The sequence below is a fragment of the Neomonachus schauinslandi genome, chromosome 4, assembly GCF_002201575.2.
Source record: "Neomonachus schauinslandi chromosome 4, ASM220157v2, whole genome shotgun sequence".
Lineage (NCBI taxonomy): Eukaryota > Metazoa > Chordata > Mammalia > Carnivora > Phocidae > Neomonachus > Neomonachus schauinslandi.
The window spans coordinates 8,782,566-8,808,893 of NC_058406.1; the positions used below are offsets into that span (position 1 = coordinate 8,782,566).

Genomic DNA, 26,328 nt, shown 5'->3' on the forward strand with positions numbered 1-26,328 from the left:
CCCCGGCCGCGCCCCCCCCACTCCCCCCGGGGCGCCGTGCGGGGGGCTCGGGGCGACCGAGGCGCCGCCCTCCGCCGGCCAGACGCACGGCGCCCGCGCGCCTGGACACCCGCTGCGGCCCCCGAGGCCGGTGTGGCACACGTGCGCTCGGGCCACCCGAACTCTGGTCCCCGCGGCGCAGCCCGGCCCCTCCGCCTCTGCAGGCCCGGGTGTTTGGGGGCTGGCCGGCCGGCCCTGGGATGATCCCCGCTGGATCCCCAGCTCGGACACCCCTGCCTGCCTGCCGCGGCGTGGAGGAGGGGGTTCCGTACTGGGGCGCTGTCCCCACGGCGGACGCCGGCACCCTCTTCAGACTTACTCCTCCTCTGGCCTATGGTTTTCCTCTTTCTTAGAAATACCGGGGTTGCGCGCCTGAAGGAACAGGGTCAGGTGTGCAGTAAGCGCCTAATAAGGGCGCGGGAGGACCGCGGGCTGTTCCCGTGCTCGTTGCACCGACCCCCTCCCCAGGACCGACTGGGGTGTCCGGCGACCATTTCAGAGCCTGTTCTCTGTGGGCTCTGGGTAACGGGGAGGAGACAGTGTCTTCAGGTTCTCCTGGGCTGAGCTCTGGGGACACAGGAGGTGAGGAAGGACTTCTGGGCTGGTTACCAAAGACAGACGGGGCTGAGGGACTCCAGGAACATGGAGAAAGCAGAGGCCCCAGAGGTGCTGGGCAGTATTACCTGCACCCACCACAGTAGCAAGGTAGAGTCTGCAAAGGGATTGCTCATATTTTGCCTTCTTTGGCTGTCTCCATAGTCTGGTAAGATAGAGTAACCCCATTTCACAAAGGAGGCAAACAGAGCCTCGGAGAACTTGTATTTCATGGATGGGCATGGGGCGCTCCTCCTTTAAAGGGGGGCATTTCCCCTTCCACCCCGCCTGCCCTGACTGGGGAGGAGGTGTGCCTTCGTCCCTTCCTCTTGAGCTTATCCTGATGGACGTGTGGTGTGCCGACTCAGGTGAACGTCTTGCTGGGAGGAGGGTGGCAGGTGACATTGGCTGATGCGGTAACGTAAAGTGATTCACTGGCTGCGACTAGAGGCAACTTCAGAGTCCATTTCTTGAGGGCAGAGGATGGAGGCTGTCAGAACAGGACTGACTCACCCGCAGGGGGTGTCAGGATGTATCCTGGGGGGCTGCCCCAGAGGTTGTCCTGAAAACAGGGGAGGGTCAGGAGAGAGTCCCAGCTCTGAGAGCCTGAACGCAGGATCAAGTCACAGACTCAGGCCTTGAGGGGTGTTGTCCTGCGCTGGTGAAACCTGGAGCCATGGGAGCCCCCCCCGGGGAAGAGGTACAGGGCTTTTCTGTGGGACACCAGGCCCGAGTCCTGGAGTAGTGTGAGGGGTCCCCCCTGTCTCTCACTTCCCAGCCCTCCTGACCAGCATGTTCCATCCCCCCAGGACTATCTCCACAGCCTTGGGGCTGGTCTCCTGGACCCTGCCGCCTCTCCCACTGATCTTCCTTGGTGGCCTCGCTCCTCTGTTCCTGCCTGAGAAGCCTCCTATGGCTCCCAGTGGTGGAGGCAGAAATTCCCCCCAGTGTCCCAGGTTGGAGTGAGTCAAGGGTCTGGGTTCTTTCTGCCACCTCTCTGCATCCGTACCCCACATCCAGTGAAATAGGGTCATTGAGCTGTCCCCTTCTCATGGCCCTCCCCTTGCCTCCTCCTTCAGGCCCTTTCCCACATGCCTCCCCTCTCCTGGAAAACCTTTTCTCATTCTCCCAGCTGGATTGGATCTTCGGCTCTTTGTTCCTCCCAAGGACAGACTCTGTTCTGCTTTTTAATCTAGTTGTGTCTCATCTACCTCAACAGGTGGAAATTTCCTGGAGTGCAGGGCCTGTGGGGTCCTCCTCGTCCTTGTTAGTACCACAGTAGCTCCTTTTTTGGGGAACGAAGTGCCAGGCACTGTCCTAGGCCTTCCGTACAGAACCTCACTGGAAGCTTCCTTACAGCAACTCCTAAAAGGGGGATGCTGTGGTTCGCATTTGGAGATGTGGAAGCTGAGCCCCAGAGAGGCTGTGCCATTTCCCAGGATTGCAGAGCTGCGGGCGGGGCGGGGGCTGCAGGGATTTGAACTCAGGTCCGCCTGATTGCAGAGCTCTTTTCTCTATAACGCCCCCCCGCCTCCCTCCCCTCCCCGCCGTGTCTGGATGCCCCTCCTGCCCCCGCCAGGTTCCACACACTCACTGTGTCCTCAGGAATGTTGGCTGTGACTCTGTAGTCACAGAAGGAGCCCCCAGGAGACCCGACCTGGCTGCCAGTGTGGCAGACTCACTGCCATTAGGGCTTTTGCTCCTTTAAAAACTGGCTGGTGTAGAATGCATGGTTCCTTCATCCAGTCATTCATTCATTCGGCAGGAAAGCCGGCAGGTTAGGTGAGCACTAGGTGCCCTCTGATGGGGGTGGGCAGGGTCCCCAGCCGTCTGGCTGTCTGGCTGCTCGTTGCTGGGGATGGGGTCGGGCCCACCTCCCACTGCAAAGTCTTGAGGCTGAGGGCTCACCACTTGCCTCTTCATTGCGCAGGGGTCCGGGGCCAGCTCGAGTTAAGGGGAGAGGTTGGGGCTCCCAGCCTGGCCTGGGGATGATGGCCTTTGGTGTGGAGATGCGTGAGCAGTGTACCTGCTGTCCCAGGATGTTCCTTTGCCCCCAGCCTGACATCCCAGAGGGGGACCTGGGTGCTGACTGAGGATGTGGCCTGGTGGTGGGGCACTCCATCAGAGGGCAGTGGGCAGGCGGCCAGGCACCCCGATGCGTGCCATTCATTCATTCCCCCAACATTCATGGACACCTGCTCCAGGCCCACTAGTGCTGGGCTCTGGGGACCTCGAGATGCCCATGACCCGGCTCCAGCCCTCCAGGAGCCACATCGCCAATGGTCACAGACCTGGGCTCTGCCCCTACCTGCCTTGTGATCCGGGCCAAGTTAGTGAGCCTCCGTTTTCCTGTCTGTGGACATGGAAAGTATTTCCCACCTCGCTCTCCTCACAGAGCCAAGTGGGTGTGAAAGGCATTATAGCAGAGACGGCTGAGAACCTGCCTGGCATTTTTAGGTCGGGTAGTGACCCTCACTGCCATCCTGGAGCCTGAGCCAGGGGCTCCTGGAGCACTATTCCTCCCCAGGACTGGGAGGTAGTTTATGGTCCTGACCATACAGTGCAGAGCGCGGGTGGGATTTTGAGGCCAACCATGGTACGTGTGTGTGTGTGTGTGTGTGTGTGTATGTGTGACATTTAGCACTAGTTCTCAGTTTTATGCCACACTGGCTGCTTTTCTGGTCCTTAGGCGTGCCCCACACACACCTGCCTCAGGGCCTTTGCACTTGCCTTGCCTTTCATCTTGAAAGCTCCTCCTGCTGATATCACCTAGTCTCATTCACTCCACTTCTTTTTGCTCAGATGAATTCTTCTCAGAGAGCCCTTCTCTGACCATCCTGCCTAAAAAAAGCTCCCTACTGGGTGCTCTCCCTCCCTGACCTGCTTTGTTTTCTTATATAACACCCATCACCTGTTCTGTTCCTTTCATTTTCATTGCATCTTCCTCCTGGAATGTGAGCATGGTGAGGGCAGGGACCTGCTCGCCGCTGTAGACTCGCAGCCTAGAACAGGGTTCCTAGCTCCTGACATCCAGTAGTTGTTGTGGGGCCATCCTGTGTATTGTAGGGTGTTTAGCAGCATGCCTGGTTTCTACCCACTTGATGCCGCTATTAGCCCCCCTTTCGTTGTGTGACAATTAAAAATGTCACCAGGTATTGCTAAATGTCCCCTGGGGGAGAAATTGCCCTGGTTGAGGACCCCTGGCTTAGAATAGGGCCTGGCATGTAGTAGGTGCAAAAAAGTACTGACTAAATGAGCAACAATATTCCTTTGACCTTTATCATGGCCCTATTTTATGGATGAGACAGAAGACTGTGAAAAGCCAGTGGTGGCAGGGCTGGGTTCCAGCGTGTCTCCCTCTGTCTCGGGTATTTCTCTGGACTCCTCTTCGTGTTGAGCTTGGGTCTGCCGAGCCTAGGGGTGCTCTCCCTAAAGCTCCCTCCTGTCCCCCACTTCCCCACCCGAGCTCGTGACAGGGCCACCCACGGGCAATGACTCAGGGCCCTGGTAGGCATGTGACTTGCCCAGAAGCAGGCAGGGAGGGAAGCTGGGGGTTAGGGAGGAGAGAGGAGTGCCACCAGGGGAACGGGAACAGAGTAGAGATGCCACCGCTCCCAGTTCCGGCCACTCTGGCGGACTAGGGGGAAGCACTATTGATGACTTAGGGGAAGGGCCCAAGTCTCAGAACAGTTAGATCCTTACGCTGCTGTTTACAGGCCGTGTGTTGTTGGCACGTCGTTCTATCTCTGGGGGTCTCTGTGTTCCCATCTGTAAAATGGGTACAACCCCCACCTCCCTGGCTTAACCTCAGGGTTAAAAGTGCTTCATAGGCCGTACAAGCTCCCTGGTGGCTAGTTGAGCATTTGTGGTTTTGCGGGGCCTGACCTGACTCTGGGTCATGGGGCGGTGCTCGGGCTGAGGCGGGGACCACCATGGAGTCAGAGTCTCTGTCTCTGAGCCATGGGGCCCCTGGGTGTGGGTGACAGACCTCCAGCTGCCCAGAGCTTCTGCCCAGTGTCCCTGAGCGCAGCTCTCATTCTGCCTGCCTTTTCCTGGCTGTCTTTCCTGCCCCGATGCCCCTCGCTGGGCGGACCCTAGCATGTGGCCACGGCTGGGGGGTGGTCAGGGAATCACACCCCTGCTCCGTTCATAAGTTACAGGTGTTCTGTGTCATTTGCGGGTGAGCGAGGGGGCACACTTGGTACAGTATAGGGGGGTCTAATGGCCTCAGCTTCCCCACCTGCAAGATGGGCCTTCCGGGCTATCTCTAAAATCTCTTTCATTTCTAACCTCTGTGATCCCAAAGTTCTGTTTACTTGTAACCCTGAGAAGGGGACGCCCTGTGGAGGATCCCCTGAGGCCATGCTGTCCTTTCTCCAGCCTCCAAGGGACTGCCGAGACAGCAGGAAGGAGCGCTGGCCTGGGTGTCAGGAGAGCAGAGTTCCCTGGCTTGCTGTGTGACCTTGCTCGGGTTACTTAGCTTCCCTGGGGCTCAGCATCCCCCTCCATAAAACCTCGCCACCACTGATCCCAACAGTGTCTTTGGAATGTTGGGAAAGTGCCAGCTTTGCATATGCTTGACAAAGGCCATAGACTGAGGGGTGAGGGGTTCCAGAAGTTTTCCCAGGAAGGAGAGCCCAGCGCTTCCCCACTGTTAATATCTTGGCTTCCCAGAGTGCCTTCCTGCTGACCTCAATCCCACTTGCTGAGCCTGGAATGATTTCCTTGACTCAGGCACCACTGGCATCAAGAATTCCTGGCTGCCTGTCAGCTTGCTTCCGAGGCCAGACGCAGAACCTTTGGGCAGAACAGGATTCATGGGTTTTCTGCCTCCCTGCCCCTTCGTAAAGTTCAGAAGCCAGACCCGTTGGGGCCCCAGACTGTGGGTAAGGCAGTGCTGTGGGCATCCACTGCAAGGCCTGCTCTCTGAGAACCCACAGCTTCAAGGAAGCCGGGGTGGGGAGTGACGGTTTCCTCGAAGAAGCCATTTGTCACCTGTGATGGGCACACAGCCCTCCCTGCTGGTTCTGAGTCCTGCCGGCCCCCTTTACAGCCCAGGGCTGTGGGCATCTGTCCCCCTCTGTCGAGCTGTCGACGGTGGGGCTGGGACGCTGAAGCCCAGGGCCCACCCCTGTGGGGCCCGTGGTCATTTTCCACCGTGGCGTGTTGTGAGGTCACGGGTGGGGATAGTGACGTCACTGTGGTTTGGGGCTCTCGGGTTGCGCACCCAGTAGGAGGAAGTGTCTGTTTACCGACTGGGGTTCGGAAGAATAGATTTCCTTCTGCCCCAAATGTGAGCCGTGCGGGGGAGCCGAGTGGGGGGGGCAACTGCCGCTGTGGTCCTGCCTCTGCCCTGCTTTCTTGCCAACTGGGATACTGCCCTATGTCTCTGAGCCTCCACGTCTCCTTTGGGGGGGGGGGGGGGGGACAGGCCATGTCTCAGGTGTCATCTGTGCAGGTTTACGATCACTAGACTGTTGGTTTGCTTTCTAGAACAAGAAGGCCCATCAGCCAGCTCTTTTACACCAAGTGATGCACGTGGGCATGGAGGGAGGCTGCAGGACCCACCTCCCAGGCCCCAGGTGGCCGCCACCCTCCCTGCTTTGGTAGCAGGCGCCAAGTGGACACGCCTGGGGAAGATGGGCAGCGTGGAATGCGGACTGACTTCACGAGCCACAGGCTGAGTCTGTTTCTGGAGCCAGCAAACCTCTGCTCAAGAGGCCGGCTTCGGAGCTGGGCCCTGGGTTGATCCAGCGGCTCCGACCAGAGACAGGGTAGAAATCCCCAGGGGCTTTTGTTTGTTTTCCTTTGCTGTCCAGACAGTGGCCCACCCATCTGTTTCACTCTGAGCTTGGCCTTGAGTGGGTATGGCTGCTGTGGCCACGGGTTCAGGGAATTGAGTGGGCCTGGGCAGGGGGTGGGGAGTGGAGTAGGGAGGGATTTGGGGACAGGCAGGCTGTGTACCGGTCGGTATCTTCTGGACCGTCCATGGGAGGCCTTGTCAGATGCCTATGGGGAGAGATGCCAGAGGCTGCAGGCGGGTCTGGAGCATGAGGCTGGGAGCTGGGGGTCTGGCCCTGGCTCAGCTGCCCTCCCTGGACATTGAGATCAGTAAGGACCTTGCCCACCCCTGTCTTAGAGTCCTTTGGCCCCAAGTGTTAGACTGGGGGAGGTGGTGCAGGGGTGGGGGCTGTGGCTTTGGGTAGAGGGTGGAGTGCGGTTCTGGCCCCAGTCTGGACTCGACAGGGACTCTCCTGGGAAGGGCTCCCAGCACTTTACCTTAGTTAGCAGGCTGCACACCGGCATCCTGGGCACCCCTGTCTGTCCTTCCTCCTGCTGACCCACAGTCCGGGGCTTCTGTCTGCCACTCGCAGAGACTCCAGCTTCGGCTCGTCCCACTGCGCCTGGTTGCCTGAGGGCTGCAGCCTCCTCCTCCTTCGGGTCCTGCGGGTCCTGCGGTCCAGAGCCCCCCTCCCCCGCCTCACGGCCATCACCCCCCCCACCCCGGATGGCTTCACTCTCTTCCAGGCCTGGCCTCTTGGTCACTGCCCCCATCTTTTCTTGTCATTTCCCTGGCTCTGCCCCCCCACCCCATCCTGTCCTCCTCCAGGTCCTCCTCCTGCAATGACCACACAGGGATCCCTCTAAAAGCTGAGCCCCGAGGGTGGGCAGGATGGGGATGAGTGGGCACGGGAGGGGGAGTGGTGTGGAGGGAGGCATGCGGTGGGAATGGCAGGGGACAGTAGCTAGACTGTCCTAGCGGGAGCTCAAGCCTCGTGAGGCACGGTGATGGCACAGGAGGCCGTCAGCTGTTTGGGGCCGGGGAATGCGAGTAGTAAAAAATGTAAAGATCACATTAGAAAGTGGGAACACCTATGATTTGGGGAGTGTTTACTAAACACTTTACATGTCTTTTTTTTTTTTTTTAAAGATTTTATTTATTTATTTGAGAGCAAGAGAGGGAACACGAGGCAGGGACAGAGGGAGAGGGGGAAGCAGGCTCCCTGCTCGGGGCGCCCGATGCGGGGCTCGATCCCAGGACCCTGAGATCATGACCTGAGTGGAACGAAAGCAGACACTTCACCGACTGAGCCACCCCAGGCACCCAACACTTTATGTGTCTTATTTCACTTACTCCTCACAACAGGCCCCCCAAAATGTGTACTGTCTGTGGATGAAAAGATTGATGTTTATTAACCTCATTTCTTAAACAAACTCTCATGCTGCTGGCTAATAAGGGAGGAGTCTGAATTCGGCACCATCCTCACCGCCTAGCTGGGGTTGAGGCAATAGGGAGCCACTGATAGTTTTGGAGAAGGGGAGTGACTAGAGCAGAGCATATAGTAGGAAGGTCACTCTTGCCTTGGCGGGCAGGCCAGATGAGGTAGAGTGTAATCATTGAAGCCAGAGCCCTGGGCTGAGGGGGTTGCAGCAGAAGAGGAAGGAAGGCTTGAAGGCTTCAGGGAGGAAAAGGGGCCTTTGGACTGGACCCAAGACCTAGTGTGGGACAGAGGTACTCAGGAGGAAGAGGAGCTGTCTCTCTCTGTCCCATCCTGAAACACGAGGCACGTCTGCCTTCAGCCCTGCCCCAGCTGGAGCCAGGTGATCCTGGTCCTTGTCAGCCCCCTGTGTTCCTGGAGCTGTCATGGGGAGCCATGGGGTGACCCTGGCCTCGGTCACCTGGGCTTCTGCTGACCCACTCATCCCAGGTGTAGTGTGAGATGTGATGTGCCCCCGACTGGCGGGGGGCAGGATTTCTGGGGGGCCTCGCTCTGCTGCCAGAGTAGCCGGGGACCTTGCGCTCCTCTCTGAGCTTCGCTTTTCCCCCCTCGGTAAGGTGGGGGTGAAGTGTCTCTGTCACTTCCCATTGGGGCTGGGGCTGACATCCAGGGGGTGCTTCACGGGGCCAGGCAAGGGTCTCATGCCTTCCCTGAGCCCTCAGCCCTCACAGCCCCCTGGGGAGGGGGACCATCACTACCCCCATTTTATAGGAGAGGCAGCTGAGGCACAGGGGTTCAGCTCTGTGTTCAGGCTCTCAGCTCACTGGAGGCAGCGCCAAGGTTCCACCCCAGGCGGTCGGGCTCCAGACCTCTGCACGTAAACCGCCACCTGGATGTAATGGTGGTCGCTGTGGCTGGGAGGGACTCTTATCTGAAAGCTGCCAGTTGGTCTCCCCCAACTAAGGACAGACATCTCCTTCTCTCTCTGTGAGCCATTTCCTGCCCCGTTCTCATGTTGGCTCCAACTCATTTCAACTAACTGGAAACAAAGACTTTTGCTTCTGTTAAACAATTCAGCATCTATTAGGCACCTGCTGTGTCCTGTGTCCTGGGCCTAGAGCAATAAGTAATAAAAACCCTGCAAGTCACGCTTGGCTCTTACTGCCGGTGAATCATAATGGCCCTAATGTGGTGGGCACTGTGTTTGTCCCCATTTTATAGATGACAGAACCGAGGCTGCAGGATGGCAGAGCTGGGGTTAAGACCCAGGTGTCTGGCTCAGAGCTCCCATTACAGCGTGCAGAGAGGGGCATGGAGCCTGTCTTTGAGGGGCAGACCCTGCAGAACGAATAATGAACCAAAAAGCGGTCTGGGCAGTATAGAGATTGACCCAGGTTGTCCCTGGGGCCCTCGGGAGGGACCTCTGGCCCCATCTGGGAGTTCGGAGAAGGTTTCCCTAGGGTGAGAGTGGAGAGGACTCTTGAAAGAAGCGGGAGAGTTAGCCTGGGGTGTGGGGGAGTGGGTGGGGGGTCAGGATGTTCGGGCAAGGGAACAGCAGGAGTGACGGTGTCGGCGGCGGCGGGTGGGGGAGAGGCAAGGAGCCAGATGCTGCCCTGTGTGGGAGGCCATGGCAGGGATGCTGCAGGGGCCCCAAGCTGGGGACGTTGAGCTCGGGCCTGAGGGCAGTGGAGCTGATGGTTTAAACCGGGCCAGACTTGGCTGTAGGAAGGTGGCGTCGGGTCCATCTGGAAGGCCTGGGGACCAAGAGGGAGGAGGCTGTAGCTGGCGGGAGACGCCGAGGGTGGGAGACAGGAGCCAGGGACACTGAGGAGGCCACGCCGACAGGACAGGCTGGGGCAGGTGGGGGGTTGGGGGGATGGAAGGCGCTCTGCTACCAGCTCCTCGGGGGCAGGGGCCGCACCCTGCTAGATTCAAGCCCTGGCACTGAGCACAAAGCCTGGCCCCCAGACCGGATACCAGCCCAGGCTTCCTGTCTGCCCCTGGCTCACTTCTAAAGCGACATCACAGGAGGAGGCCAAGAGTGGGATGTGTCACCCCTGGGCTGCAGCCTGTGATGTGGTCCGTCTTTCCTGACGCGGATGCGTTGCTGTCCATGACGGCAGACAAGCCTCCGCTGCCCCGGCCCCAGCAGCTCCCCCGGGTCGGCCTGGCCTGATGTGGCTGCGCCCCCCGCCGCCGTCCCCGCGGCTCCCACGAGCCCCCCAAGATGGAGCCCCAGATGGCTCTGCCGCCTCCCACCCTATCGCAGGGCCCCAGGGGCTGCCATGCAAATGATGGGGTTTCTCTATTGCCCGAAGATGGCTTCCGCCTGTGTGGGGGCCCCCGGGGTCCTTCGCAGACGCCTCCGCCCCTCCGCATGGCTGTGGCCTCTGGCCCTGGGGCCCTGGAGACCCTTCTGGGAGAGTCACTGCTTCCACCTGTGCCTTGCTTACTGAGTGTTCTCAGCGGGGTCACTGTCCCTCTCGGGCCCTCTTCTATAAAACGAAGGAGCGGGACAAGACCACAAGGTGTAAAACTGTCCAAGGACACGGAGGCAGACATGGCTGGGACGCGCTCCCGTCTGCTACTTGCTACTGTTCTTGGACTTAGTATGGAATCTCCCGAGGCCTCTATCGCTGCATCCCTAAAATGGGGTAATAGCAATCTCCTTGCGTTGGTGCAGGAATAAAGGAGAGAATGCATGCGGTGCCCGGTGCTGTGTGTAGACAGTAGGCGTTTCCCCAGGGTCTGCACAGTCTCGCTGTCTTTCTGGCTCTGTGAAAAGGGTCGGTTTGAGAGGCGCAGGCTATTCCCCAAAGCCTGAAGCTTCTCCCTGGGGCCTCTTCCCACCTTCTCCCCTTCCTGCGCCCTCCCCGCACCCAGCGGTGCTCCTGGGGGAGGCCGGGGCTGTGACCCCTTCCCAACGATACCGGCATCTAAGCTCGGGCGGGGGTGAAGGGTCTCCAGAAAATTCGAAAGCCTTGAAGACCCCAAAGATGTTGCACTAACGGTGGCAGGAAGAGCAGAAGGCTCCGTGCGGAGTTGTAGTGCTCTGGGAAGACATTGCCTGGTGGTAGCCGCTTCTCCTTCCCTGGGTCTGCCCTGCTTTGCCTTCCTCTCTCTCACTGTCTATTTATAAATAGGAGAAGGGACAGAGGGCCGCCACCTCGGGGTACATGCGGGGCCAGGCTGTGCTCCAGGAGCGGGGAAAGACCGGAAGTCATCTGGGGCAGGCTTTGCCCGGTTCCCCCCGAGAGCGCGGACTCAGACTCCAGACCCGGACTGGCGAGGCCGCCCTGGCTCTGCCCCTCACTGGCTGATGGCCCCGGGCAGTGTCCACCTTGAATTGGTTCTTCCTCCCCGTCACCCCAGGGCCAGAGTGAGTGGGGAGGACGTCAGGAGGGGAGGGGGCAGCGGGCAGGAAAAGGCATGCCTGACTCCCCAGGTGACTCTCGTCTGGCCATGGCTTTGGCCCCAGCAGGTCTCTGAGGCTCACTTGCTTTCAGGAACTCACCGCCATGTTACTGTCCCTTCTCCTGGACACTGTGTCCCTGGGTTTCGGCCACTCACCGAGGCTCTTTATTTTGGGGTCCTGCCACCCCTGCAGGTGTTCCCCTGGAGCAAAGCCTTTGAGACCACCTGAGGCAATGACCCCAGGAAGCTCACATCTGGCCGGTGGGACTGTCTCTCTCTGCCCCAGTGAGGCCTCCACCCCGCTGTCGTGGCAGCTGGCCTGCCACGGTCTCCTGACTTTAGCTCCTCGAGGACTAGGCCTGGGCTTAGCCCATGGGTGACCCTGTAACTCCAAGGGTCACAGGTCAGCTTCCCCACACTTGGCCTCAAGGTGGGAGGGAACCCCCTCCTTTGCAAGGCCCACATGAACCATCTGGCACCGCCCGGGCCCCGGGCAACTTGCTGCCCAGAGTCTTGTCCTCACCTCGTCCATTTTTAGCTGAAACCAAGCAGGAGGAGCCAGTTCTAATATTCTGTCTGACACTAGTCTACAACTCAGGGCCTTTGCAGACCCTGAGGGCTCCCCCGTGGGCCCCCCTGGGAGCCTGGGAGCAGTTGATGAACCTGAGTTCAGACCCCCTGCCTTTGTTCCTACAACAGCTCTAGGAGGAGGCAGGGCAAGGCCTTGTGTCGCCATTTTACAGGTGACAGTGTAGACGCTCCAAGAGGGTAAGTGACACCCCGAGTCACCCAGGACCAGCGTGTGCATGCAGACGCTCTAACCTCAGTCTCGCGTTCCTCCCGTGATTGCCGGGTTCACATCTCGGGTCCCTCTTCTCCCACAGGCCACCTGCACAGGCTGCCCTCACCCTGGCAGGAGGAATGAGGGGCGGAGGCGGGGGCCTGCGAGCCCCTCCCCGGACCCGCTTTCAGCCTGGCCTCACACCCCCACCCCACCTCCCAGCTCATTCAGTCTTTCCGCCTCTCACGTGGGCGGGCCACCCACTCACCCACCCAGTCCTCTGAGGTCTGTGGAGGGGCCTGAGCTTCCTGACACCTGTCGTTGAGAAGCCAGAGCTGGAAGGGGCTTAGAGCATCAAGCAGGCCCACGGCGCTGTTTTCCAGACAAGGAAACCGAGGCACAGAGAAGCCAGTTATTGCCCACCATAGAGGGAGCGCCTGAGTAGGGCAGGGAGACCTCTGGGTGAGCCCAGGGGCGTTGAAGTCCAGTCTTCCATGGAGGGGGAGAGGGGAGATGAAGACACCAGCTTGATGGCGGGGAGGAAACAGGGCTGGAGGCGAGGAGACCATATGAGGCACATTTTCCATCTGTGACTTGCGATTAGTAACAGTGCTGACCTCACAGGGCTGGGATGAGGACTCAGCGGGGTGGTGAGGCGTGCATGACGCCTGGCTTGGAGCGAGCCCTGGGAGGGGGTGCTGCGCTGTGTCTGTGTCCAGCGCCCTTACCCTGGCCCCCGCCACTCTGCCTAGCTGCCTGGCCTCCTCCTGGCGGGGCCTACGACACGCCAAACCCGTTCTCCCGATGCCTTCTGGCCCCAGGCGGGGCAGGGACTGGGATATAGTCAATACAGTAATGCCCAGCACCTGGATCGGCAAGTGTTTGGTACGTCTGTTGAATGAATGAACGTTTCCACTCTTGTCCCTGACTTTCTCCACCATGAAATGGGAGGTCGCTGAGATGCGGCGTCTGAGGCCCCTGCTGGCCCCCGGCGGCTGCACCTCCATCCTGCCCCCACTTCTGGGCCCCGTCCTCCTTTTCCTGGGCTCCCATGCATCCTTCCAGCGCTTGGCAAAGCCGAGCCTGAGGACGGGTCCTCTCAGGAGCCCAGTGACACAGGCAGTTCTGGGAGGAGCCAGGTCTCAGGTGGCCAATGTCCCTGTGGGCTGTGGAAGACCGGCCTGTTCTGAGGTCCCTGGGGGGTCCCCTGGGAAACCAGGTCAGAGCTGAGGTCAGAGGATGGTGGCCTGAGGCCGAGAGGGGTCCCCTGCACTGGTGTGTGTGTGTGTGTGTGTGTGTGTGTGAAAGAGCCCGAGTGACAGACAGAACCTGTTGAGCCAGGGCCCCGGTCCCTGCGTGGTGAGGAGGTGGATGACCTGGGGCTGTGGCACTGCAGTGACCCAGGGACGAGGAGCTGGCTCCTTCAGCTGTCCTGAGGAGGGGACCAAGGATTTCTCCAGTGGGACCAGGACAAGAGTCACATCCCAACTCCACCCCATCCTTCTTGGATGACCTCAGACAAATGACTTGATCTCCGTGAGCTGTGAGATGGGCACACGCCCACCTGCTTTTGGGGGCGGAAGGAGGGTTCCATAAAGTGCCTGCGGCCTGGCCCGGTGCATAGTAGGTGCTTAACAAATATCCCGTTGTTTTCCTTCCTCCTCAAAGGGCCAGAGCTGAGAACCTGGAGGATTGACGGAGGCCACGTGGTGGGAGGGTGTGCTGAGTTTTGGGGGGCACCTGGGGTCCTGGATCTGTGTCAAGGGGAAAGGGAAGCTTGGGTCCCTGTTTTGGGGACCTTCCCAAGAGAAGGGAGGCAGGAGAAGGGGAGGCAGGAGAAGAGGCGCCGAGGAGTGGCGCTCTTGTGCTCTAGCCTCGGGGTGGGGGGGGCATGTCACTTCACCTCTGGGCGCTGGGAACGTTGCGGGGAGACTCTGTGGGACCATGGATCTAGCGCATACAGTTGCTCTTGGGAGACGGCAGGTGCTCAGTGCATGTTAGCTGCTCCCTTCTGCGGGTTTCTCCCGTCCTGGGAGGAGGGGGCCCCATGTTGAGCAGAGGAAAGGGAGTTGCTGACCCTGAGGTGAGGGTGGGTGAGGGGGGGCCCTGATGGCCTCCTTGTACCTGGCCCTCCATCAACCTGCCACCAGCCAGGCCCCGGAATGGCTTAGAACTTTTGGGAGACCAGAGAGGTGGCTTTGCTTCTTTCTGTCTCCATTTCGCACAATCACAGGTGTCTCATACGTTGGATGTTAGATAGGCCCTTCCTCCCTCCCTCATCTCCCTCCCTCCTGCTCCCTCCCTCACCTTCCTCCCTCCTGCCTCCCTCCCCACTTATTCCCTCCCTCCCCTGCCTCCCTACTTCCCTCCCTCCCTCTCTTCCTCCCTCCTCTTCCTCCCTCCCTCCCCTCCCACCCCCCCTCCTCCTTCTCTCCCCACCCCCTTCCTCCCTCCCCTTCATCCCTTCCTCCCTACTTCCCCCCTCTCTCCCACCTTCCTTTCATCTATTTTCCTCTCCGCCCCTTATTTACCAATCCCGTCCATCCATTTGCCCATCCACCCACCCATCCGTCTTCTCTCCAGTCCCCCATCCCCACACTGGGTCACAGATTGCCTCCCCTGTTATGGTTAAGAGTCATCAGTGATTTCCAGATTTTCACCTAGGGACCCTGTATTTTGGAAGATTGGGTTTGCTAAACTGCTGAGTAAATTGAGTACTATCCAATTTATTTCCTCATTTTAAAATGTCAGTCAGAGCTCCCTGCGGGTGGGTGATATGTGAGTCTGAGACTCCCCAACACCAGCCAAAGGATCTAGAAGCTTCTGTAGGCCCGCGTTCCCCAGAGCCCGTTTGCCCCGCTCTGGGGACATCCAGAGACCCCTGGCCCATGTGGCTCCTGAGGTGACCTGAGGCCGGCTCCTGGGGCTCCTGGGGCTGTGGGTCGGCAGGGCCTCTGCTCTGGGGAGCTCCACAGTACAGGGAGGGAGTGACCTTTTGTCCCACTCTGCAGAGGGGCTTTCTGTTCCTCATTGTTAAGCCGTGACAGGGCTGTGGTTGGTTGTTTTTTTTTTTTTTTTTTTCTGTCCAAGAGGATAAACAGGCCTGGAGATTGCTCAAGCGAGGGCTGACCTCCTCTGCCCACCGCCGGCCCCTGGGCTCTGGAATCACACACAGCAGCAGGAGAAAGTGTAGGGAAGGGTGTTCATAACAAGATTCTGACCGGAAAAGGCCCTGGAGGGGAGGCCTCCAGGCAGTGGCTGGGGGCTGTGGGGGTCCTGCTGCCTGCCTTTGTCCAGGAACCCTTGGCCTGTGGGTGGAGAGACAACGCAGGCTTGGCCAGGATAGGGCCCTTTCCCATCAGGCCTTTTGGACCCTGACAGGAAATCCTCCCACCCGAGCCAGGGCTGGCCTCCCAGGGCCGCCCCTGAGGCTGAGGGTTTCTCTCTGCCTGTTGGAGCTGCACTGGCCTGGTGCTTCTCAGCCCTACGTGAGTGAGGGGCTTCCCTAGTCACTGCCGAGGGTCCTGGTGGGGATGAAGCCCATGGTGTGCTGGGCCGGGTCCCCGAGGTCTGTGCTAACCACCCTGCAGGGCGAGGGGCTGCAAGAGAAGGATGTGCAGCCCTCCCTGCCCTCTGGGGACAGACAGCTGCCTCTGGGGGTCTCCGCCAGAGGGAGAGACACGGCCCCTTCCCTTCAGGAAGCCCCACAGTTGCAGCCTGCAAGGAAGGCCTATCTGGGGGGCCACGGGGGAGAGTCAGGCCCTCTGCTATGCTTGGTACACAGTTGAATGGTGTGTATAAAGGGGGCTGCAGAAGGTATGATTTCTCTGGTTTAGGGGCTCCCCTAGCCTTTGATCTCTGGGTCTCCCTCTGTGCCCCCCCGCCAGGTCATCTCGCTCTGTCCGGGGGTGCCAGATAATCGGGTATGTTCAGCAGCAGAGCATCAGAATCGCTTGGGGTTGGGGGTTCTTTTTCTTTCTTTCTGTAACAGTACAGCTTCCTGGGCCCACTCCCTGAGCATCTGTCCCATTTGTTGGGGTGGGGGTCATTAGGAACATCATTAGTACAGGCCCCCCAGATGTTTTGGACACTGACAGTGAGCCTCACCCCCAACTGTGAGGAGCCCTGATAAGGGGCCTTGCTTCCTTCCCCTTTTGTCCAGCCCACTCCAGGACCAAACGGGGAAGGAAGAAGGACTGGGATTGAGCGCGCGTGTGTGTGTGTGTGTGTGTGTGTGTACTCACGTGCATGCATGTGCAAAGCCACAGACATGCAAGCTTGTAGTCCAGATGGGATGGAAGTCACTTTTTTAGGCTCTGTGTTGTGCGGAATGGTTCCCACTTCCCTTGCTAGCCTGTGTCTTTCCCAGCCTCACTAGAGGGGCTTTGGCACTGGCCCTGGGATGGAGGGTGGGCTTCAGGGCCAGGCCAGCGTGATGGATGCACCCCCTGTTTATGCTTCGTGGCCGTGGTGCTGGAATGGATCCCTTGAGGAATGACATTGTAATGAAGCCCACTGCTTAGGTTAGGGACCCCTGAACACCTACTACATGCCAGGCCCTGGAGTAGTAACAAAGAGTTACGCCCAACCCACAGGCTTGGAGGACACCCACCTAGTGGGGGCCCAGCCCTGTGTGCCAGGAGCCCTGAAGGAGGAGGTCGGGATTCTGGGTCCAAGTGATGATTCAGGGTGGTGTGTGGGCTGGGAAGCCTTCAAGGGGGCGCTGCTGTCAGAAGAGGTATGTGGAATTTTGTATATGTGCTGCCGAAGCGAGCACGAGGTACGTGGAATTTTGTCCGAGGAAGCGTGAAGCTGTTCCAGGTGGAGGAGGCAGTTGGGGCAAAGGCGTGCGGGCAGGAAGAGCCACAGATCACTCTGTCGCAGGGAACCCCAGCCCTAGGGGTCATCTCTGCGCCCCCCCCCCCCCCCCGCCAGTGACTTCCAGCTGTTGGCCCTGAGCTGTGTGCGGCAGGGCCCGGTCAAGCCTCTGGCAGTCCTGACTCCTAGGCAGTGCGTGTGTGTAGGGGAAGGCCAAGGCCACTTCCCTGCAGCCTGACCCGCCAGGGGGGGTCTCTGGAGCATGAACTGTACACAGTGTCGGTCCCGCAGGGAGGCCGGGGCCCTTACCAGTCAACACCGAGGGCGGCTGGGGGCTGGGCACCCTGCGGGTACAAGGGGACCTGAGTGGGGGGCGATAGCATCCACTGCCTACAGCACCTGGAGCACTTGGATCAGCACCTGGCACCCCATAAGTGCTCAGGGCATGGTCATGTTGTTATTGTCATCAACCGGCATTCATCGACTGAGCCCTGATGCTGTGTGGGCCCCGTGTTGGAGTCTGAGGGTCCAGAGATGGTGAGGCCGCTATTTCTGTCCCCTGCGTCACAGATGTTTGTGGTGCATGTGTGTATGTGGGGGCACACATGCGTGTACGTGGGCACACGTGCGCAGGTGTACATGCACCCCCCTACCCCCCTTTAGCATAATGAGCTGATTGTCCGAAGGGGCCGTATCCAGTGTTCAGAGAGAGCCCAGATGGGGAGGAACCTGACACAGCGTGGGGGAGTCAGGGAGGGCTTCCCAGAGGAGGCAGCACTCAGCTGGAAGCACCAAGGGGGTGATTCCAGGCACAGGAGGGAGTAGGAGGCATCCTAGGCAGAGGGCCGCTTTGTGCTGAGCACCGTGGTCCTCTGTGACTGAAGCCACTGCCTTCCGGCAGCTCCCGCGCTCCACCTCTGTCCCCTGGAGTGTTTGAGGAGCTAGCCGGACGCTTGGGCCAGCTGGCTCGGGGCCACCACCTGCATGCATGCGTGTGCGCCCGCAAGGGAGGGACAAGAGGCAGTACAAGAAGGTGGGGACTCTCCTGTCCACCTTCCCCTCAAAGGGAGAAGCCCCCACGTCAGGAGAGCACCAGCGGGAGAGGGCCAAACACTCGCGGCCACAGGAACCCCGTCCTGTGGTGTTAGGGGTGACGGGATCCAGGGGTGGCCGTGCTCATGGCTGTCCTTCCCTTCCCTCTTCAGGTTGCGTCGCTCCCCTACGCTCCGGAGCCTGGAACCACGTGCCGGCACAGAGAGTACTTCGACCAGAGGGCCCAGATGTGCTGCAGCACGTGTCCGCCGGGTGAGGGGCAGCCTGGGGCCCTGACTCCTGGACGCCTGGGGCTCTGGGGGCAGGCGCCTTGCAGGGAGCGTGTGTGGGGGGCTCGGAGCGGGGTAGGGTCATGGCCCTCAGTTCGAACTGAATTCCTTCTAGTTCCATGAATTGGCCCCATGCTGCCTCTCGCGCCTCAGGGCCTTGGCACATTCTGTTCCCTCATCCTGGCCTAATTCCCAACTCCCTTCCCCAGGTTAACTCCTACTTTTCCTGTAGACCTCAGCTTAGACGTACCCCTCCTCCAGGAAGCCTGCTCACACTGCCTGGTCAGATCTGGCCCCTCCTTTGAGCTCCCACTGGCCCCTGGGCATCCCCCACGGCAGCTACTCTTCACCCCGCAGTCATGGCCTGGTTCCTCTTTTGTCAGCTCCACCGTGCGCTCCTCTGGGACAGGGACCGTGGGCTTGTTCTCCACTGAATCCTAGCGCCTGGCAGAGTGCCTGGCACATAGTGGGTGTTCAGTACATATATGACCCAGTCAGTGCGTGCTTACCCATTTCACGGATGGTGGGCCTGAGGCCTAACCCCAGTTGGGAAAGCTGAGTGGCTCAACTCCTGGTGTCATCCATCTACTCGTTTGTTGATACATGCACTCCTATACTATTTATAAAGCGCCATCTAAGTGTCAGGCACTGTTCTAAGTGCTGGGAGTACAACCGAGAGCAGGGCAGACAAAATCCTCACCCTCGTGGATTTTGCATCTAATAGAGGCACAGGCAAAGAAGCCAGCAGAGGAAATAGATGTGTGGTCCTATCAGAGAGTAAATGCTGTGAAGGACACAGGGCAGGGTAAAGCCAGTGGAGACAGATGGAGCAGGACATGCGGTCTGGTACGGGGTGGTCAGGGAGGGCCTTTCTGAAGAGCCCACACTTGGGCGGAGACATGTAGGAGGTGAGGGAGTGGGTTATTCAAATATACAGGGAATAGCCTGCCAGGTTGGAGGAACAGCAAGTGCAAAGGCCCTGAGGTGGGAGCCTATATGGTGAACCTTAGGAACAGTGAGGCCAGTGTGTGGCCCAGAGAGAGTAAGTTAGCAGGGGCCATGGTAAGAGCTTAGATTTTATTCTACAAAAGCTAGGAAGCCATTGGAGGGCCCGAGCCGTTAGCCTGAGGTGTGGGCGGGCAAGCGTGTACCTGTCATCTCCCACAGCCATTTTAAGAGACCTCACAAGTGACTCTCTTTCTGTTAACTGGCAAGGTCTCTGTAAGAAGTTACTGGATTAGCACAGCAGTGAATTTGGCAGCATAGGGCTCAAGGCTCAAGAGAGAAACTCGTTTCTTAAAGGTTTGCTTTGGTGTTCTCCCATCTCCTGGCCTGCCTTCTCTTCAGACCCACAAGAGCCCCATGTCCTCATGGGACTTTCCTTGATGGGAAACCAGGGACCACATTCCTACTAGCTGTCCTGCTAGTTCACACCCACAGGTGGAGAATTTTAGCCAACTGTAAAGAAGAAAGGAGCTAGCAAGCCAGTTCTCACTAAAGTGTGATTGACTAGCAACTGGCAGTTCCAGTGGTAGAATCCCAGGCATCTGGAAAGAGCAGAGGAAAAGGCATTTTTTTTTTTTAAAGATTTTATTTATTTATTTGAGACAGAGAGAATGAGAGAGACAGAGAGCACACGAGAGGGGGGAGGGTCAGAGGGAGAAGCAGACTCCCTGCCGAGCAGGGAGCCCGACGCGGGACTCGATCCAGGGACTCCAGGATCATGACCTGAGCCGAAGGCAGTCGCTTAACCAACTGAGCCACCCAGGCGCCCCCCTTTTTTTAAATTTTTTTTTTTAAGATTTTATTTATTTATTTGAGAGAGAAGGAGAGAGAGCACATGAGAGGGGGGAGGGTCAGAGGGAGAAGCAGACTCCCTGCCGAGCAGGGAGCCCGATGCGAGACTCGATCCAGGGACTCCAGGATCATGACCTGAGCCGAAGGCAGTTGCTTAACCAACTGAGCCACCCAGGCGCCCCAGGAAAAGGCATTTTATGAGCGCCAGGGCTATGGTCATGAAGTGATGGCTGGGAGCCTGCAAGATGTGAGATGGCTCGGTGAAGGACTTGGAACGCTTTCAAAGAGCCTTCCCGCCCAGGCTTCAGGACGCTGGGGCCCTGGGGGGTGGTGGATGAGCCCCTGACCTCTGGCCTTTGCTTTCTCAGGCTCCCATGCACGATCATTCTGCAACAAGACCTCAGATACCGTGTGTGCCCGCTGTGAGAACAGCACATACACCCAGCTCTGGAACTGGGTTCCCGAGTGCTTGAGCTGTGGCTCCCGTTGCAGCCCTGGTGAGTGGGCTCAGAGAGCGGCCTGGGCCCTGGAACCTTCCCCTGGCCGCTGTGCAGCCCAGCCCCTCGGGCTGAGCGCCGGCTGGGATCACCCCAGGCCAGTTCTCTTCATGCCCCAGAGCATGGGGTTGTACGGGTCAGCCCTTCCCTGTTTACCAGTGCCATTTTCTTTCCTTTTTTTTTTTTTTAAGATTTAAAATATTTGTTTGAGAGAGAGAGAGAGACCGCGAGCAGCAGGGGAGGGACAGGGAGAGGGAGAAGCAGGCTCCCCACTGAGCAGGGAGCCCGATGCGGGGCTTGGTCCCGGGACCCTGGGATCATGACCTGAGTGGAAGGCAGGTGCTTCACCGACTGGGCGCCCTGCCAATGGCATTTTCATCCTCTGTCTCACCAAATCCTCTCCAACAGCCCCGTGGGGCAGGTGGGCCAAGGGCCGCAGGGGGTCTCACCAGCACAATGTTTGTGCCCATTTTCGAGCTGAGGAAGCCGTGCCTCGGAGAGCCCGTGTGCTTGCTCGCGCCATCATGGAGAGGGAGCCAGACCGCAGGCCTTGGGACCGTGCGGCTGGTGTCCTTTCTGCCCCCAGCTGCGGGGGCTGCGCCAGCCCGTCGAGAGCAGAGCTAGCTGGGGGGGGGGGGCGGGGTGGAGTGGGCATGGGGTGGGCGGGGCCGGCGGAGGCGGGGATGACCCTGGGCTACCCTCTGGCTCTTGTAGACCAAGTGGAGACTCAAGCCTGCACTCGGGAGCAGAACCGGATCTGCACCTGCAAGCCGGGCTGGTACTGCACGCTGAGGAGGCAGGAAGGCTGCCGGCTGTGCGCGCTGCTGCGCAAGTGTCGCCCGGGTTTTGGCGTGGCCAAACCAGGTATGGGGCCAGGGCCAGCGGCCCTCGGGGACCCCCGTGGGCCTCTCCTTCATGGGTGTCAATCCGTCAGCCCCAGCTGGGAACGTGGGCAGTGGCGGCCAGGTGCTGGCCACCCCTACCCCTTCCGTTCGCTCCTCCAGCACGCCAGATTAGGCGCCTACTGTGTTCTAGGCCTTGAGGGGTCCAGAGAGGGATCAGATTAAGCCCGAAGTTCCTGGAAAATCAGGTGGTGCCCCCAGAAGATGAACCCACGTGATCCCGGAGCCCAGGAAGTCACTAGAATTGGTTCAGGATCAAAGTGCCCAGCTGTGTGTGTGTGCGCGTGCGTGCACGAGCGTGCGTGTACATACGCTCATGTGCATGTGTGCATGCTCATGAGTGTGTTTTAAGGGGCAGAGGTGCAGACAGAGGTCCGTAGGCCCCTCAGACTTCTCCTAGGGCTCCCGCGCCAAGGCCCGCTTGTTCTACTAAGAGTTTGAGTTGGTGACGAGTTCCAATTTTTCCCTGAAGGAACTGCAACGTCAGATGTGGTGTGCACTCCCTGTGCCCCAGGGACGTTCTCCAGCACAACGTCATCCACAGACACTTGCAGGCCCCACCGGATGTGAGTGGCTGAGTCGTTGGGTTCTGGAGGAGCAGGGAGGGCAGGGCGGTCCCCGGGGACTGTGGTCTAGCGCACAGAGCGGCCATGCCATGGGACCTGAAATCCACCCCCTTCACTGCCTTGGGTTGAGGCACTGGGGAGCCTTACTCGCTGCCGGGATGGCTCTGTCCCATGGTGGGTGGGTCCCAGCACAGCCAGCAGGTGTATGGTAGCCTGGCCCCGGAAGTCAGCACTGGGTGGGGGGCATGGGGACTGGGGGGGGGGTGGGTGGGGACAGAAAGGGGCCGTTCTGAGGGGGGATGTGGCACAAATTCTCTCTCCCGCATCCTGGCGGCTGGGACTCCTTGCCCGCCCTCCTGGCTCCCCATGAGCGAGCCCAGCCACGCCGAGCCCTTCTGGCCTCTGTTGTCCCCTGACCAAACCTCTTCCTCCCCCAGCTGTAGCTCTGTGGCCACCCCTGGCAATGCCAGCATGGATGCAGTCTGCACTTCCGTGCCCCCCACCCTGGGAACGGCCCCACGCCCGGCCTCCACGTCCCAGCCAGGGCCCACGCAGTCCCAGCGTGGGGAGCCAACTCCAGGGCCCAGCATGGCTCCTAGCACCTCCGTTCTGTTCCCGATGGTTCCAAGCCCCCCCACTGAAGGGCTCAGCACAGGCGACATCTCTCTTCCCATTGGTAAGTCGCAGGAGGGCTCGTTCAGCCTCTCTAATCTCTCAGAGTCTTACTGAGCGCCTGCTGCGGGCTGGACCCTGTCCTCTGTCCTGGGAGGCGGGTGCCGATGAGACCTGTCTTCTGCCAAGACGTGGTGTTGTCACTAAGAACCGCTGGGTGAGAGAGGTGGGGTCAGCGTTTTATCTGCAAGGGGAGATGGTCTCCTGGTTGCCATTTCTGATGAACTCATTAGCTGGTGAGCTGGGCCAGGTCACCTCATGGGTTTCCCTTCTGGGGTTAGGACTCCATCAGACCACAGATCTCAAAGTGGTGACCTGGGGGCTGAATGTGGCTGACGGACATGTTCTGTCTGGTATGTAGTTTTTAGCTTGTTGGTCTTGCAATTGAATTTGAGAGCCTCTGGACTGGGCTTGCCCCTCCCGTGGCAACCCAGACATCTTTGGTCACGGACTTGGCTGCCTGGCCCCTGGTACGTCTGGGTTTGCTTTCTGCAGTTGCTTTGAGCTTCTCTTTTTCCTTCCAGGACTGATTGTAGGTGTGACAGCCTTGGGTCTGCTGATAATAGGGCTGGTGAACTGTGTCATCATGACCCAGAAAAAGAGTAAGTTTTCATTCCTTCCTCTTTCATGCATTCATCCATTTGCTCTGGAAGCTTTTCTGGGGCTCTTCCTGTGAGTCCAGCACCAGGCACAGCCTTGTGGGTCAGACGGAGCTGGATACTGGCAGCCCCTGTTCCGTGGGAGCTCAGAGCCAGGGGCAGAAGGCATGGCCACTAACTTACCTTGGTAAGTTAGTCACATCAGAGCAGGTGTGACCTGAGGAAGCCACTCTCCCTGACTTGTCTGTCCCCCTCTCTTCTTTGCAGAGAGGTTGAGCATAGAGCCCAGTGGTGTGCTGGTAACTGGCTCTCTGGGCAGCTAAAAAACCCCCCAAAAACCAAAAATGCAGACTCTGATTTGTGGTGTTTGTTCACACCATCGTACACATTCCCACCATGGCTGGTTCCGAGCCCCTGAGAGCTCACTCGCTGCTTAGCCGGGCGCTCACTCACTGTACTCACTGCTTAAGAGGCAAGATGCCATCAGAGCAATCCAAGGGGGTGGCAGTCTGGGATTCTTGTCTGGAAATCCTGAAGCAGGTGGTTTCGGAGCTGAGTCAGATTTCCGTGGGTAGACATGTGCAGGACAGAGAAGGCAAGCTAAGGAGAGGCCATGGCATGAGCAAAGAGGGGGACGCTGGAGAACAGTTGGGCATGGTGGAGGGGAATGGGACAGGGTTGGGTCAGCTGGGGAGCTGGGAACGGGGGCTTCTGTGTACTTTGTCTGGTGGGTGATTGCTGCCGCCCAGGGCTGGGCCTACTCTGAACGGTTCTGCTTGGGCCCCATGCTGCCCTCCACGTTAGAGCAGGTGTGACCTGAGGAAGCCACTCTCCCTGACTTGTCTGTCCCCTCTCTCTTCTTTGCAGAGAAGCCCTTCTGCCTACAAGGAGAAGCCAAAGTGGTAAGTGTCCCTCTGCCTCCCCCCTCCTCCCCTGCTCTCCTTCCTGCTGGGCCGTGTTATTCCCATGGGAAGCCGTGAATGCTGAAGGTTGGTCCGTCCAGTGTGAGGCGGTGTGCAGCCCTGGGGGGCTGAGGGAAGGCCAGCCAGTCTGTCCTTGGGGGTTAGGCAGCCCTCCCTGGGCTAAACGAGAGGGTGAGTGTGAAGTGCCCCATCAGAGAGCAGGGGGTCGGTGGTGTTGATGCCAAGCACCCGCTCATGGACCCCTGTTGTGACGTTGGCCAGACTTGACATTACTCATGACGCTTGTCTCCTCACCATTAGAAGGGGACAGTGTCTGCTTAGCCCCACGTGAGGGCTGTGCTGTTCACTCGGTGGCGACAGTTCTCAGCGTCTCCCTGAGGCCTCACAGAGCTCTTCCTCATGGAGCCGTGCGAGGGGTACCCTGGTGTTCCAAAGAGGACCTGGGAGGGGGTCGTCTCTGGGGTTGAGAGGGAGGCTGGGGGTTGGGGCCCTGCGTCCTGCCCTCCGCTTCGACCAAAGCAGCTCGCCTTTGATCTTTTTTTTTATAAAGTGGGGTCTGTGAGGGACTTTTGTTAGAACACTGGTGTGGTAGCTCCTCAGTTTCTCCTCAGGAAGGCATTTACTTGGTTGCAAGTGACTTGAAACAAAGGGGCTTTATTTTTCTCACGTCCCAGAGAGTCCAGGGGTTGTCAGCTGCTGGAACCGCTCAGTTGCATCCTTCTGTGAGGCCAGCAGGACCCCAGGCTCTGCCCCCTTCTGCGTGTCGGCTTCTGTTCTCTTGCTTGCGGCCTTACCTCGTGAGATCGTGGGCCCCGCTCTGTATGTGATCTCCAGGTTTGAGGCAGAAAGAAGAGGGGTATGTGGCCAGGCCGGTGATGGTGCCTTTTATCAGGAAGTCAGACACTGTCCCCGAAGCCCTGGGTGGGCTTCTCTTGTCTCACTGGCCAGAGCCGAGGCATGGGACCACCCCTGGCTACTTTCCCAGCCTCTGAGGTGGAGGAGGGGAGGGACAGGGCTTGGGAGTGGGTGCCGGATGGACCAGTATACCATGTCTGCTGTAACCTCTACCTGGTTGGCAGGGCAGAATTTTTGCCCACTTTACAGATGAGGAAACAGTATGAGGAACTCCCTCCATGTCCCCAGTCCTGCTTGGGCAAGGTTTCTCAACTTCAGCAGTTTTGATATCTGGGGCCACATAATTCTTTGTCATGGGGACAGGGGGGACTGTCCTGTGTACTGGGGGTTTTCAGCAATATCACTAGCCCCACCCCACGAGATGCCCGTAGCATCGGTTCTCAGGAGTGACAACCAAAAATGTCTCCAGGTATTGCTGTGTGTCCCCTGGAGACCAGAATCCCCCCGATCGAGAACCACCCTGCTGGGGAAAAGCTCAGCCCTTGGCGGCCCAGTGCCCAAGGTTTACACAGGGAGTCGGACTGGGTAGGGACCGGAGACTGATCTCAGCTCCTGATGTTGCTGGCAGGAAAAGAGGTGCAGAGAGGGAACGTGACTTGTCCAAGGTCACACAGCAACATGTCTCTGGACTCCTGGCCCGCCTGTCCTGCGTTGTCGCAGACAAACACACTGGCCTGGAAGTGCAGACTGTTTCTCCCCTCCCCCCCGGGGTACAAACGCCACACCTTCCTTTCTTCTGGCTTCAGTTCAGGGCTGCTGACAGCGGCTGCCTGGTGGGGCTCCACCCAGCCTTCCCGCTGCCGCAGTGTCTGTCCCAACCAAGTGTTTCCCAACACTCGATGCAGCAAAGGTGTCTCAGGCATGGCCAGTGGCCTCCACTTCCCCTTTGCGTCCACTGAGTTTCTTGTTCACCGAGTGTAACTCGATTATTTGTTGAGTGAGGTTGAGCATAGAGCCCAGTGGTGTGCTGGTAACTGGCTCTCTGGGCAGCTAAAAAAAACCCAAAAACCAAAAATGCAGACTCTGATTTGTGGTGTTTGCTCACACCATTGTACACATTCCCACCATGGCTGGTTCCGAGCCCCTGAGAACTCACTCGCCGCTTAGCCGGGTGCTCACTCACTGTACTCACTGCTTAGCTGGGAGCTCACTCTCTGCTTAGCCGGGAGCTCACTCACTGCACTTAACTGCTTAGCCAGGAGCTCACTCACCGCTAAGCCGGGAGCTCACTCACTGCACTCACTGCTTAGCCGGGAGCTCACTCACTGC

General features: G+C 59.1%; 1 protein-coding gene across 2 annotated transcripts in view; it reads left to right on the forward strand.

The window, feature by feature from the left end:
* The window catches only part of TNFRSF1B (TNF receptor superfamily member 1B), a 34,431-nt gene that overhangs the window by 658 nt on the left and 7,445 nt on the right, over nt 1–26,328 (forward strand). For both annotated transcript variants that reach the window (XM_021683452.1, XM_021683453.1), the window contains exons 2-8: nt 18,072–18,171; nt 20,354–20,482; nt 21,197–21,346; nt 21,857–21,950; nt 22,388–22,626; nt 23,147–23,224; nt 24,089–24,123. In XM_021683452.1, the coding sequence (XP_021539127.1) occupies nt 18,072–18,171; nt 20,354–20,482; nt 21,197–21,346; nt 21,857–21,950; nt 22,388–22,626; nt 23,147–23,224; nt 24,089–24,123 (825 nt within the window). The remainder of the gene's footprint in view (nt 1–18,071; nt 18,172–20,353; nt 20,483–21,196; nt 21,347–21,856; nt 21,951–22,387; nt 22,627–23,146; nt 23,225–24,088; nt 24,124–26,328) is intronic.